This window comes from Macrobrachium nipponense, chromosome 7 (genome assembly GCF_015104395.2).
Source record: "Macrobrachium nipponense isolate FS-2020 chromosome 7, ASM1510439v2, whole genome shotgun sequence".
NCBI lineage: Eukaryota > Metazoa > Arthropoda > Malacostraca > Decapoda > Palaemonidae > Macrobrachium > Macrobrachium nipponense.
Window position 1 is genome coordinate 39,513,250 of NC_061109.1, and position 14,171 is coordinate 39,527,420.

At 35.9% G+C, this 14,171-nt stretch overlaps 1 protein-coding gene and 1 long non-coding RNA gene across 6 annotated transcripts in view; both read right to left on the reverse strand.

Moving 5' to 3' along the window:
- Window positions 1-2,213: 2,213 nt before the first annotated feature.
- On the reverse strand, window positions 2,214-4,091 carry LOC135217137 (uncharacterized). The gene is made up of 3 exons (XR_010315058.1): window positions 3,943-4,091; window positions 3,437-3,559; window positions 2,214-2,700 (listed from the first exon to the last, which is right to left on the reverse strand). It is a non-coding gene; the product is annotated as an uncharacterized LOC135217137 (long non-coding RNA).
- A 4,842-nt stretch (window positions 4,092-8,933) lies between these two features.
- LOC135217762 (caveolin-3-like) overlaps window positions 8,934-14,171 on the reverse strand; it is a 103,224-nt gene continuing 97,986 nt past the window's right edge. For all 5 annotated transcript variants that reach the window (XM_064253782.1, XM_064253777.1, XM_064253778.1 and 2 more), the window contains 2 exons: window positions 11,877-12,056; window positions 8,934-10,359 (listed from right to left, as the gene is read on the reverse strand). In XM_064253782.1, the coding sequence (XP_064109852.1) occupies window positions 10,156-10,359; window positions 11,877-12,056 (384 nt within the window). In that variant the 3' untranslated portion in view covers window positions 8,934-10,155. The remainder of the gene's footprint in view (window positions 10,360-11,876; window positions 12,057-14,171) is intronic.

The following is a 14,171-nucleotide window of genomic DNA, read 5'->3' on the forward strand; positions in this document are numbered from 1 at the left end:
ATGTTGTTTATTTTTGGAAATAAGTTTGTATATAATTAATTGATATTTGTAATACAATTTTAATAAAAAAATATTTCATCCATTCTACTTTCCACCCTGTTCTTTGAATTGTTTCAAAGAGGTAACTGCGAGGTTTTCAGCCTGTTACACCTTTGAAATCTTTTACTTTCGATTTCCCCGTCAGCGCTGAATGACTTCAAATGCCCCAGCGCCAGGCTTTTGTCCTAAATTTTATATTCCATTTCGTTCCACTGAAAGACTTCGACCATCTCAGTGTTTCCAAGAACAGTTTCCCGGGTTCTTGTCTTATGTCTGCTTCGACCCTCACTTTCTAAGTCATCCACGAAAATAATTTTCATTGAACCAGGCAAAACTCATAATCCCAACAAGACATGATATTAGCAAACTTCAAGCTAATCTGGGACATCTTCGGCAACATCTGCTATTCCTCCACGCAGTTACAGGCTGCGACACAACAGCAGCTATATATGGGAAAGGGAAAAAAAGGTCTTTTGATAGCCTGAAGAATAGCCAAATCATGTGCGACATAGTGTCTGTATTTGATAATCCAGCAGCAACTGAAGATGAAGTGGCCAAAGCTGGTGAAGTTTTCCTCCTTTCTGTGTATGGAGCTGACAAAACTCAAACCTTGGATAGGTAGTATCGCTTTTATGCATACAAGAGAACAGTAGCAAAGATGTCGCTCAAGTCTGACTTTCAGCTGTCCACGTTGCCACCAACAGGTGATGCAGCAGCTCGTCTGCACTCGTTCAGGGTGTTCTTATAAGTGCAAAGTTGGCATAGTAAGTAGTAACCATCTTTCTCCAAGCGAATGGGGATAGGAGAGTTGCGGAACCGGACTGAAACCAATTCCTTTAATCAGACCTCCAGCTCCAGATGACCTGTTATATTTAGTGAGCTGTAACTGTCGCAAAGGTTGCCGTCATCAATGTGTATGTATGTATGTAGGAGGGCTGGTTTATCATGCTCATCCATGTGTGGCCAGTGTTGTGGAGCTGGATGTAAAAATTCACTATCATTTCAAGATGAGGATGCTGAAGAAGACAATGAGTTGATAGAAATTTGATTTTGCAGCACGTTTGTTTGCTCTGAGTGTGGGATGTTCAGATCTAATTCAAACCTTAATAATATTACTTTCTTTGTATGACGTTTATTGCATTAATATTTGAAGCAAACATGCTGTCATTTTTCGTGTGTTTATGTGTATATGTTTATAATAATAAACAAATATAATTTGTCATTGCAATTGAAAAGTGTTTTCTTTTGTAGTTTGTAGATATATATATTATATATAATATAATATATATATCAAAATACGGTATGTATCATAATACCTACACAAAAGATTTGTCTGACATTAGTTCATTATTATATAGATCATGTTTTTTTCAGGCACTATTTGATTCTGAAAAAAGGGTAATTTGCATAAGTTCCTTTCACTGTAATTTCCAATATCATTATTAAGAAGACCATAATGATGTATGTAAAGATATTGTTGTTCAGAATTTAACAGAATGTTCGCAATTTAAGCCTATTATTTTATTACAAAAAAATACTGTTGGATTTTTGTATGTGCGACCCTTTGGGTTTCTGGTTATTTTCTTCTCATAACTTACTTACTTTTTCTTAAAATATGCATAAATTCGTGTATATATATATATATATATATATATATATATATATATATATATATATATATATATTTCGAAGGGAGAAAGTTTGTTCTACAACTTTTGTTTCGATACATGTTTTCATACAGGCCACCATTTCTATGGAAATTGTCCTTGAAGATAAAGTCGTTACTTAAATTTCAATATATTTGCTTTTTTCCATATAAATTTACATATTTTTGTAAAATGACCTAGTCAATGTTATAAAACAAAAGTTCTGAAGAACTTTTATGAAGAGTGGTATTTATTTATAAAACTATTATTTTACGAGATATTTGAATTTTAAGATAATTCCAATATGGCGATTAACGCAAGCGGAGGAGGCCATGGGACTTTGATAATGTTGTTCAAGGCACAAATCTCTACATGCGTGCCAAGTTTCAGCTTTTAATTAATTATTTCACCTCAAAACCCTAAAGTTCCTGGGCTATTAGCAACTTTATTCCCAAGAGACTTCTTAGGCTTATACACTTATTTGAAAGATCCTTTTGAAGGATTAAATTGGGCATATAAGCAAAAGTAAATACGCTTTTATAACTGCTTTATTTCTTATATACAAATCCTTGTTTATAAAGTTAAATCGCGAGAGTTCTCATTGCTGGTTTTATGGGCAAAAGAGAAGCACTTAGAAATAATACTTTACTTATATACATGACTGGTTTGTTTCTTATTGATGAAACGAAGCATAACTCCAAAATAACGTTTTAAGTAATGGAGAACGAAAAGCAAGAGAGAATGGGATGAATTTCAACTCCATAATTATGAACAATAAAATTTCAATGTGAGCTTAACAGAGTTCACAATGTCTGTATTTACTCCCTAGTATTCTGATGACATTTTCGAATTTCTTGAGTAGGGATAATTTTCCAATAATACGCCAATAAGATAATTCAATGGTTCATGAAAATGGAACGTTGTTGTCCCGAAGAATGCAAAATAGGCCTTCCATTCACTCCCATCTCCCGTCGTCAGTCGTTCTACTTCTCGGGGCAGACGTAGCCTTCCTCGCCTGCAAAATAAAAATGAGAACCTTTACATATTTTCCTAAAGTAACGTTCAGGAGAGCCGGAATCTTCTTCTTCTCTTGAAGGTCTTTATCTGAGGCCTCTGTTCCCTATTTTCTCCAGGAGAAATATACAGAGGAAGGCAATAGGCGAATAAGTATTTCAACTGAACCGCACATATACTAGCCTACGGAAGATTTAATACAGTACCAATACAAATGGTACTAAAGCGTAACTGTCTTATCTTCTCTTGAAGCTATTTATCTGAGGCCTCTGTTCCCTATTTTCTTCGGGAAAAATATACAGAGGAAGGCTAGGCGAATAAACATTTTCAACTGAACAGCACATATACCAGCCTACGGAAGATTTAATACAGTACAAATGGTACTAAAGCGTAACTGTCTTATTACCATAGATAATACATTGTGAATCCAGTGACGACGCAATGGGGCGCCAGGGCAGGGGAGCCCGGGACCTGAGAGTCAGATGTTCCCCCCCCCCCCAGGCTCCCAGTTGAAATTTGCCTTTACAACTTGAATAGACTTGAGATATGAATGGATATAGTTGTAGATTTTTAACACAAATGGCTTCGTAGATTCACCGATCACTCTCGTTAGCCAAACCTGTGAGACTAGGCTTCCAGTTACCATTTTCTTTTAAATCACCCCTAAGACAACTAGGTGGTGTCCCTGCTCGCCTTCATTTAAGACTAACAAGAAAAGCCTGGTGTGTTAAACTTACAACGACGAATGCTGCTGTTGTAGAGAGCTCCTGCATCGCATGCGTAGTCGTATATAACCTCCAGCTCGCCCACGCCTGTGAGGAGGTTGCGACCACACACGTAGAATCCTGTGCAGTCCTCCTCTGAAGGACAGAAGTCATTACATATTATATGTATATATAATATAGTAAAAACATACATATTATAATATAATAAACTAAATAATATATATGTGTGTGTGTTTGTGTGTGTGTGTGTATGTATACATACATATAATATATATATATATATATATATATATATATATATATGATATATAATATATATAAAACATCACATATAATTTAGAGAAATAGCGTGTAGGTGTGTACATAATGCATAGAGAGTATATATCGATTGCACAGACCACCTAATCTATATAATATGTATGAATCCCTTCGTAAGCCGTAATCGAGCCCAGGAAGGAGAATGTTATGACCAAATAAAGAATATATTAAATTTTGAAAAGCATTAAATGGACACTCACTGGGGAATATTCCCGCGCTGGGACAGTCGAAGGCTTCCGAGACCGCAGCCAACAGAAGAACAGCCAAGAGGTATTTCATGTTTATCAGTTAATTTGATCACCGAACAGCGGATCTATAGACTGCCTCAATGCCACAAAGTTTATGCTGTGAATGTAGATTCCCTTCCCAGCTCGGTTTTATATAAGATTGAGAGGATTCTGTGGAAACACGCACGTACACAATCAAACACAGGTCTTAAAAACACTTGTACCAACATCCATTAGAATATTTCAAGTCAACATTTCAAGGGAGTCCCTTTTCAGCTTTCTTGAATTACATGAAAAATCTATTACCATTTTGATTAGGTTATTCAGACTATGGACGAATGCGCGATTGAGTTGGTTTTTCTTATTTTGAAAGACTGTGACTAATAAAATATCTTTATTGTGAATAGTCGTTAATTCTACGCTCGTCAATAGTAGCAATTAATGTTTTGTACATGAGCTAGCGGGATTTTAATGAAGCCTTCATTTCAGGATTAGATGAGCGTTGAGAACAATTTAATGTTTAATCATTCTATACATTTAGATTAATATATATATATATATATATATATATATATATATATATATATATATATATATATATATATATGTGTGTGTGTGTGTGTGTGTGTGTGTGTGTATGTATGTATGCATGTATATATGTATACAGTATATACTATACAGATGACAGACAACGCAGTAAAGTCAAAACGTTTCAGTATACTATACATAATTTGGTAAATTATTTCATAAATAAATTTCCGACATTAGCTTTTAGTTACAAAAATCGGGCCATTTTGAAGTCTAACAACATAGACAAGAACGCCGTCATAGCACATAAGAAGGTACAACACCTGGAGACGATGAAAATGATTTTTTCAGTAATTCAAAACAAAGCCCATAGTTATTGCCCCATCTGAGTGGGACAATTGTGGGAATTATATCTTCCTTCCTTATAGCGGTTCGGTGTTGAAGGGAAAATGGTAGATGAAAATCATATATAGTCATTGATAACTGGAACTGTTATCTGTATGGTAGCACTACTACGTAGTTTGGCATAATGCCACCAGGCACCAGGGCGGCGATGCTGACAAATCCTTGCAGCTGCCATCTTTGAAGCCCCGTGAACCGCGGGAAGTGAATATGTGCTTATTGTGTACACCGATTGTTCTCGTTAATTATCTTCAAAACGGTGCATTGCGCAGCTTATAATTGCAGAAATGGGCACGACAATTCCTCAAGTATAAATGGAATAACATTTCGCTGGTAAGAAAAGCACTCTGAATTTGATTCACCCATATCTGTGCTAGGCAGATGAATGTTGTTTACAGCTGATACGCTTTCTCTCTTAACACGTCTTATATTTTGGGTATATTATTGCGGCCCATTAAAGCACTGGTGGTGTCAGTTACGGAATAAGACAGTCATTAATCTTATGTATGCCACATAATGTAAAATGAAAAAGATCTTTGTGTTATAAGAATTGCTCCGTAGTAAGTAGGCCTAATGTTTCTGGTAGTGACAAGTCTCGTCTTTCAAATGCCGTCGAGCGTCGGGAAACCTCAGCCCACCTGATGAGTTTTGCCATTTGTTAGAATTCTTGCAGCTGGTAGGCCACTAGGATACTGTCTGTACCATCAGTTTTTTATTCATTTATTTTTTTTAGGTAGTGTAGCGTGAGAGTTGTTTAGCAAATGCATTTTATAAAACGTGATTTCTCAACGAAATTGGTGAACGTCACACTTGGTTAGGGTGTTTCAGACGACGTAAGCAAACCGTAGAAAACGTCTATTATTCGATTCAAAGTATAAATAGCTGTATTTTTATGTGTAACAAATCCTGGTTTAATTTAAAATTTCACCAAACGATATGTCCCATTGATTGGTGACAGCAAGGAAATAAAGTTCAGTAGCCTAGGCTAAGCCTATGCCCTCCGGTTGCTTATTTGGTAAGATGCTATATTTTTTAAACCTTACTCGAAGCGCAACTTAATTTCGAATGCATAAGAATAATTTCTCTATGGTAAAAGCTATCAAATTACCATGCCGAGGTAAAGAGCAGACTTTAAGAAAGGTAACAAGGAAAAGGGATCTTGGCCAAACAAACGCTAGGCCAATACCAATTTGTTAGTCAGATGTTTTTAATATTTTAAAAATTTTCCTAAAACCAGTTCTATTTGGTGTAAGTCCTTGTTTAATAATCATTTCTGAGTATCGTTCCACATCCTTAGAGTAGAAAGAAAAGGCTTTGTTAACTACAGTCTCTGAACATGCTAAACAAAATGCAAGATAATGCAATTTCTTGCTTACCATTAAATTTGCAAGAGTAGTGGGTAGGCCAGGAAGCTATTGTTATTGTAAGCATGTCATTTTTTTAAACTTGTAGCAGTGATTCATGATGGTCTCTAAATATATATATATATATACATATTATATATATATATATATTAATATATATATATATATCTTTTTTTATATATATATAATTATATATATATATAACAATAATATATATATATATATATCATATATATATATATATATATATACCCTATATAACATATATATAATAATATATATATATATATATATATATATATATATATAAATATATATATATTAATATATATATATATATATATATATATATATATATATATGTGTGTGTGTGTGTGTGTGTGTGTGTGTGTGTGTGTGTGCATTTTAAAAGAGAGATAGAATTTTTATCTATATGTATCCATATTACTGAGCGTTAACAATAAATCAACATTTTAACTATTTTTTGTTACATGGGATATATTTAGAATTTATAATTATATATAATATATATTATATATTATATATATATATATATTATTTATATTTATATATATATACATATATATATATACTATATATATATATATATATATATATATATATATATATATATACTATATATAATATATATATATATATATATATATATATATATATATCTTACGGATTGTGCGATATAAATCAACATTTGATTATTTTGATAAAAGAGCATATGTAGTCTTTTATTCTTATGCATATAGATTACTAATGGTTGGATAAGGCAATCAATCTTGCCAATGAAGGTGTGTAAGGATAACAAAGCACTTTCGGTTCAAATAAGCAAATTGAAAACATGAGCAGAATTCCAGCCTGGGAATTGCTGAGGAGATTGAAAGCAGTTCATACAAGTAGAATTCTTTATTCTCAAAATGTGTGTACAAAAAGAAACACGTGAAAAATCGAATCTAATTTTTAGACTAACAATTTGATTTCTGTCATCGCCTGGCAGGATCTACAAGCTTCGGAATGCAAGGCACAAGAAGTAATCATTACCTTTGGGTCTTCCAGAAGAGGCCCAAGCATTTTCTTCTTCTGTATTTCCGAATGACATCTCAGCGCTGCTAATAACTTACACGTGTGTCCTGATGTCTATGATTGACTAAAAGGCTATTTTATTATCACAGTGAATAGATATATATATATATATATGCATATGCATGAATTCATATACTTCCGTTGACTTATGTTTCCATGCTGGTGAACCACGTAGGAGAGTAGCGCCCGTCACTGTTCTCTTTCTTCCATCTTGCGTTCCACCCTCTCCTAACAAATGCTTCATAGCGCAATTGCGAGGTTTTCCTCCTATTACAGCTCTCAAACATTTTTACTCTCAGTTTCCATTTCAGCGCTAATTGGCCTCATAGGTACCACTGCTAGGCCTTTGGCCAACATTTTCCTTTCCATTATCCATACTGTGCATATACTCGCAAAAAATGGAAAAGTACTGCAAATGTATATGAATATGTATGCATATATATATAAAGTGTAAGTATATATCTATTTTTAGCATGACAATCCACCAAAAAACTAAGCTACGATTTTTCACTGACAAGAGTGACAAATCAATCTAATTTCACATAAGAAATAAAACTGCCACTTTTTTCTTTCTAGCCAATCGGTATCTCAATTCAAATTGTGCAGGATCATATACATTACTCAAACGCTCACGGTAATCACGATGCCACACTTCGACAACACCACAGACTAAAACTAGGAAATCGAAATATAGTACTAGGTTCCATGTCTCTTCAAAAGGCGAGGCCCACTGCTGGCGGCGATAGGTACAGCTACCCCTGGCTATCTTCTAATGCTGTGAAGTCACCGGGGAGGATGTTGGTGATGATCCGAGAGCTCAGTGACATAATATGAAGCTTAGGCAGAATAGAACAGTTTTATAATGATTTTCATCTGAAACCTAACTCAACTAACCTTTCGAGATCTTTTTTTATAACAGCAGATGAATGAATACTTCTGGAGCAGAGCAAAGGCCACAAATGATTTCAGGATTAAAATAAGAAAATCCTGTGAAAGCAAAATCATCTACTAGGAACATACTGTTTTAAATGACAGGAGATCTGACGCTAAGTTCCGAAAAAAAAAAAAAAAAAAAAAAAAATCCAGCTCTGTGAGAAAGACTTAGCGGACTACAAAAAACTCCTCCGGTGCCGTCACGTAGCTTTAAAGATGGCCGCAGTGGTCTGACTTAATGTCTAAAAATGATAATGATTATATAATTCTATATACCACACTTTGCCTATACTAAAGGCCACTTTGTACATAATGTTTCATCACACTCGTTGTGATAGCATTCTACTACTATATAAAGTCTGAACTTTATGTAGTTCTGAAGATTTAAAGATAGAAATAATTGGAAACAGACTGAAGAGTGCAGAGCACTGGTGGGTGAGGACGTGTGTTTATAATATTATAGTATATATATATATATAGTTTATGATAATTAGTAATTATATAATAGTATAATAATATATATATATATAATATATTATAGTATACATAATTACATATATTATACATTATACTAAATGTACTAATATATATCATATACATAATATAAATATATATATATATGTATATATATATATATATATATATATATATATATATATATTGCGTAGATTAACATATAAAAATATATCTATAGGTGTGTATGCATGGTTGAATAATTGTGTACTTGCTTACGGGCATTACATGCATAGATAATGACTGTGTGGAAAATAAAGTATTCTCTTATTATAAGCTTATACAATGAAAAGAACTGTATCAAAGTATATCGTGACGCATTCCTTTGACGAATGAACTCTTGATGTCTGGAGTAGCAGGCAACCGTGGCAGACGAGCTGTTAGCAGCAAGTGACTGCATCATTCACTGTCATTCATACAACGGGGTGGATAAATAGGGTTAATAGTGGCTCAAGGGAATATCAACTGACAGCAATATATGTAGAACTTTTACCCACAAACTTCTGCCTAATAATTATTGGTTCATCACCCAACGACCACTCTGAATGTGCGGAAGTGAGTTTCTCGTGTGCGAATGTGCAGGTCAGGCACTTGGTTAAAAGTTGCGACGCTTGCATACGACCCTCACCGAAATATACATTGGTTTTGACCTCAAGGGAATTCGTTTTATACCTGGAAAGGTCTCGAGAAGGAGGAGGAATCTTTTTCAAGGAAATGCGTTTAACGACATACATCTACTCACTTTAAAAGTAGTCACATCTTTGGTTAGCTGCATTCTCACAAGATACGTTCCTAATTTAAAAATGGTCGAAGAAAAGAAGAAATCTTGTGCTCCTGTTAATATTCAATTTCACAATTAATTTTTCAAGCATAGTTCTCTCAAAACAGTTGACAGATCGAATTCTATTATAGCTGAAAAATGAATCGTTCGCTAAGTTTTTTTTTTATTATTCCTGGGAAGAGAGATCTCTGTGGTATTCTTATTTTGAGTTAATTAAAAAACAAAAACCTGGTAGAGTTAGTGAGAACTATTTACAAGAATTCTCAGTTTTTTTACCGTTTCAGATTGCAAAGTCATACTAGAGTGAGAAAGTTCATAATTACAGGGACTTAACTAACCCCAATTTCGTTTTGCAGACCGTGACATTAAAACCTCCGTAGCTCAATTTGATCTTAAACCTAATTTCCCTACGTTTATGAAAGCTGTCGTTGACAACAAACCATTCGTTATGAATTCATAAGTCTCTGCAATACCCCTAAATTTCCAATTGATTCTCGAGTGGTGTTCAGTTTGCTCTGTTCCTTTTGCTTTTCCGTCCTCCAGTTGCCCTTGCCTTCCCCATCCCGTTCCTCAGACGTTGAAGTAATCCGAGGAGGTCTCCGCCGTCATCGCGTCCGGGAGCTTCTGGTACTTGACGCTGGCCTTCGCGCAACACATTCCGCAGGTCTCGAACATCGGCAGACAGACGGCGTAGAGCCAGGCTTCCCAGAACTTCTTCAGAGTAGCCATGTTGATCTTCCACATTCTCAGGCAAGGTCCGACGCACCATACATGCTGCGAAGGAAGACAAACCGGTCACTTTCTGCTTATGGCAAGTTTAGATTTTTATGAAAATCTGACCAAAGATGGACCTCGTGGCTGGCAAAAATAGCCATAGCCCTGTCACTTTCTACACTCAAAAAAGTTGTTTAGATTTGGGGGAGGGGAATTTGACCAAAGATGGGCCTCGTGGCTGGCAACAAGTGATTAGATTTTGGAAGGATTCTTGATCTGGATAAAGAACCATTTAGGGGGAGGTTTTGATTGCCAAGTCTTGGTGGAGGTCTGTAGCCTCTTGACTGCGCTTGTTACTCACTTAGCCATTGATTTCATCAACTTGTGATATTTCTATGATAACGTTTATTAATGCCGTGATCACTGGGTATGTAAGTGTTTAATGCATCGGAGGGTGGCTGCTAGCACCATGTCCTGCCACTCAAATGTTCGAAGGGCCTTTCCTGATATTCACTAATCTAATTACTTATTAGTCCGAGCGTCCCTGATTTTTGCTGATCAGACGACCAAGTGTCATAGACTCATGAATATATGCAAGTGCGTGTGAGAATGCAGTTCTGTGTAACAGTTGCTATAACTGCTGGTCGTCTGGTCAGGGAAGTTAAAATACATGGATCTGATTGCTCTTGGATGAGTGACTACCAAGAAAGGCCAAACGACATCGGCCTAAGAGCCTTACACATCTTTAAGGCAATGAACAGGACGACCACACACACACACACACACACACACACACACACACATATATATATATATATATATATATATATATATATATATATTATATATATATATATATAAATGCCACAAAGGAAAGTGGAACAGCGGAGTGGTGTTACGACAGTAAGTTGGATAGGTCTAGCACCATTCTGTTGTTTCACTTCCCTTCCTGTCATTTGACCTTATTTATGTAATATTCAGAACGTCCCATATTAATTGCGATTGAGTTACATGTATAATATTTATATGATATATTAATATATTATATATTATATATATATATATGTATATATATATATCATATATATATAGTATATATATATATCGAACTACAAATGTCCTTTAATATCTAATTCGCTATACCTCGGAATTAATATATTTTCATATATGTTTAACCGAGGGGGAATTTATTAAGCGATAATAGAATTGGCGATCGACAGGCGCGAACCAGCGACCTCTCAATTCCAGGACTGGCAGTGAAGCCTTAAACCACCCCGACACCGGTTCGCGCCTGTCGATCGCCAATCCTATTATCGCTTAATAAATACCCCCTCGGTTAAACGTATGTGAAAATATATTAATTCCGAGGTAGAGCGAATTAGATATTAAAGGACATTTGTAGTTCGATATATGTATATGAATCACGGTAATGTGATAGACTTATATAGTATATATATAACCAGTAAAACCTCCTTGTGAATTAAGCGACCTCTGCATTTGAGTGGATCGAGCTGCTCCTTTGGCTGGCAGTCTGGGCCGCAAGGGAGGAGGCCGTAGACTCAACAGTAAACACTCACGTTGAAGGCGAGGCAGGCGAACTGGCATCCGTTGCAGAAGGCGATGAGAGGCGCGCAGAGAATGACCAAGAAAACATAACAACAGCGGCGCGTTCCGTCGTAACAGGATATAGAGCAGTTCCAGCATTTTTCCGGTGTCCGGAGTCCTTCCGCCTCTCCTATGATGTCATCCCACAGGATCTGAAAGCACACAGGTGGTAAGAGAGGGGTATGGTATTATTCGTCCTGTACAATGTTTTGCAAGTGTCTAATTAAAAGGAAGCAAGCGTTTTTATACAAAGTGTACATAAATATATGTAATTATAGTATGTATAAGTAAAATTCGATGCTTCTGTAAATACGAGTATATATATATATATATATATATATATATATATATATTATATATATATATATATATATATATATAATGTGTGTGTATGTACATGTATAGTATATATTACATATATGCAGTATATATATATATATATATATATATTGGGTTTTCAACAAAATGAGGACTATGTCCGGCCTATAAATGCAGTCTCCTTAGCCCTTACCTGAAGATATATCGAAATGGAATCTCTGTACACTTTAAATAAACAAACTCTCCCTTTGTAAAAAGAAAGATCCGTAGAGTTCTGGGATTCAAAATTTCACAAACTGTTTTTTTTTTTTTTTTTTTTTTTCACGATTATTTGGTGTTCCTCTCGTGTATATTTGATTTTTCATTTTCTTGGTCATGATTTTCATGACTGCATACATTCTGAATCTTTTTTTTTTTTCTTTATCAATAAGTGTAAATATTTCCAAGTGCAATTCGTTTTCAGTTGGCCAGAGACTGTGAAACATATGCCTCGGAAACTAGTCGCAAGAGCTGATTTCTACTTAAATTGTTAGTCTGATTTTCTCTTAACCTTTTCATTCCTAATATACACGAACCCATCACTCGAGAAACATGTTAGAATAAGAAACTTTGTCTTCGGCATTCTGAATTTCTGTCACTGAGAATAACGTTATACCCAAAGGAATGGACTAGCCATTCAACGGAGAGCTGTTGTAAGGAGTACCCTCACTCGAAAGGAAAGATTTACGCGCCGAGCGGCACTACGCCAGGTCAACCAATCAGCGCATTTGTTTATGTTGTGTGGAAGTTGGAACGGTTACACGACCCAAGTTCGAAGTCTTCCGTAAATATAAAACTTTACCGCTATATTGAATTTGGACAACCTAGATTTCTAGGAAGTGTGCGATGTTGGGCGGATCGTCCAAGGATAGCGTGAAAAAAGAAAGTTGAATAAATATCTCGTGTCGGTGGCTTCTAGAAGTGGTAAAGGTAGAGCTAATTTGGATGAAGTTCAGGTGGTGGTGATAATGATATTTATGGACCTTCTCCGCTACCAGGACCTGGTGATAGTGATGTTATTGAGCAAGGCAGTGTTATAATAGGGCGGGAGGGTTGTGGGGGGGGGGTGATGGGAGTGGGTAAAGAGGAGCGCAGTGGTAAGATGTGGAAGAAGGAAAAAGTCACTGGATGGCTAATAGGTTATTGTGAAGAGACAGAGATCTTATTACGATTACAGTGACAGTGAAACCCCTGTACCAGTGATAGTGATATACTAGGATGCAATTATCCATCCCCTTGTGCCACTAGCAGCCCCGTACGTGTGGGGAAAGGTGCCACCTCCATCAGTTTTGAAGCCAGTGCCAGTGCCTCGGCCAGCAGTGGTTCCTAACCTCTGGAAACATCTGTTGATGAGGGTGACAGCGTGAAAAGAAAGAAAAGGGGTTAGTAGACCAGAAAAAAGGTCGTTAATGCTGTTAAAAAAATGGTCTAACGTACCAAAGCTATTTTAAGGAGGCCGGTACTAGGAAAACTTTCACCAAGAAGATTTTTTCCTTGCAAGGTGTATGAACGAATTTTGTATTCAAATTATGGATGAGGTGATTCGTGTGATGATCCTCAAGTTAAACTGGTCAACGGGAGACTACAGTATGCAGACAGCATAACTGTAGATGAACTGAGGTAACTGGCCGAAGAAAGCTGGAAGCGGCCATTGAACTACTACTCAGTTATCTTCAAGGGTAAAGAAACAACAATCTGCAAGGCTGCTTTCAACCCCATTCATGTAATGAAAGCTATGAGGACCCCAAGTTACCATGGAATAGTTGTCTGAAGGAGGAACGACAATGAAGGACCTGTGGGCTGTGGGACATGAACCAGAGCACCAGGAAAACAACAGGGGCACCGACCCCTGAACACATACAACTTACGTCAGTTTGTTTCAGTCACTACGCTCAAAGGCAAGATCTATC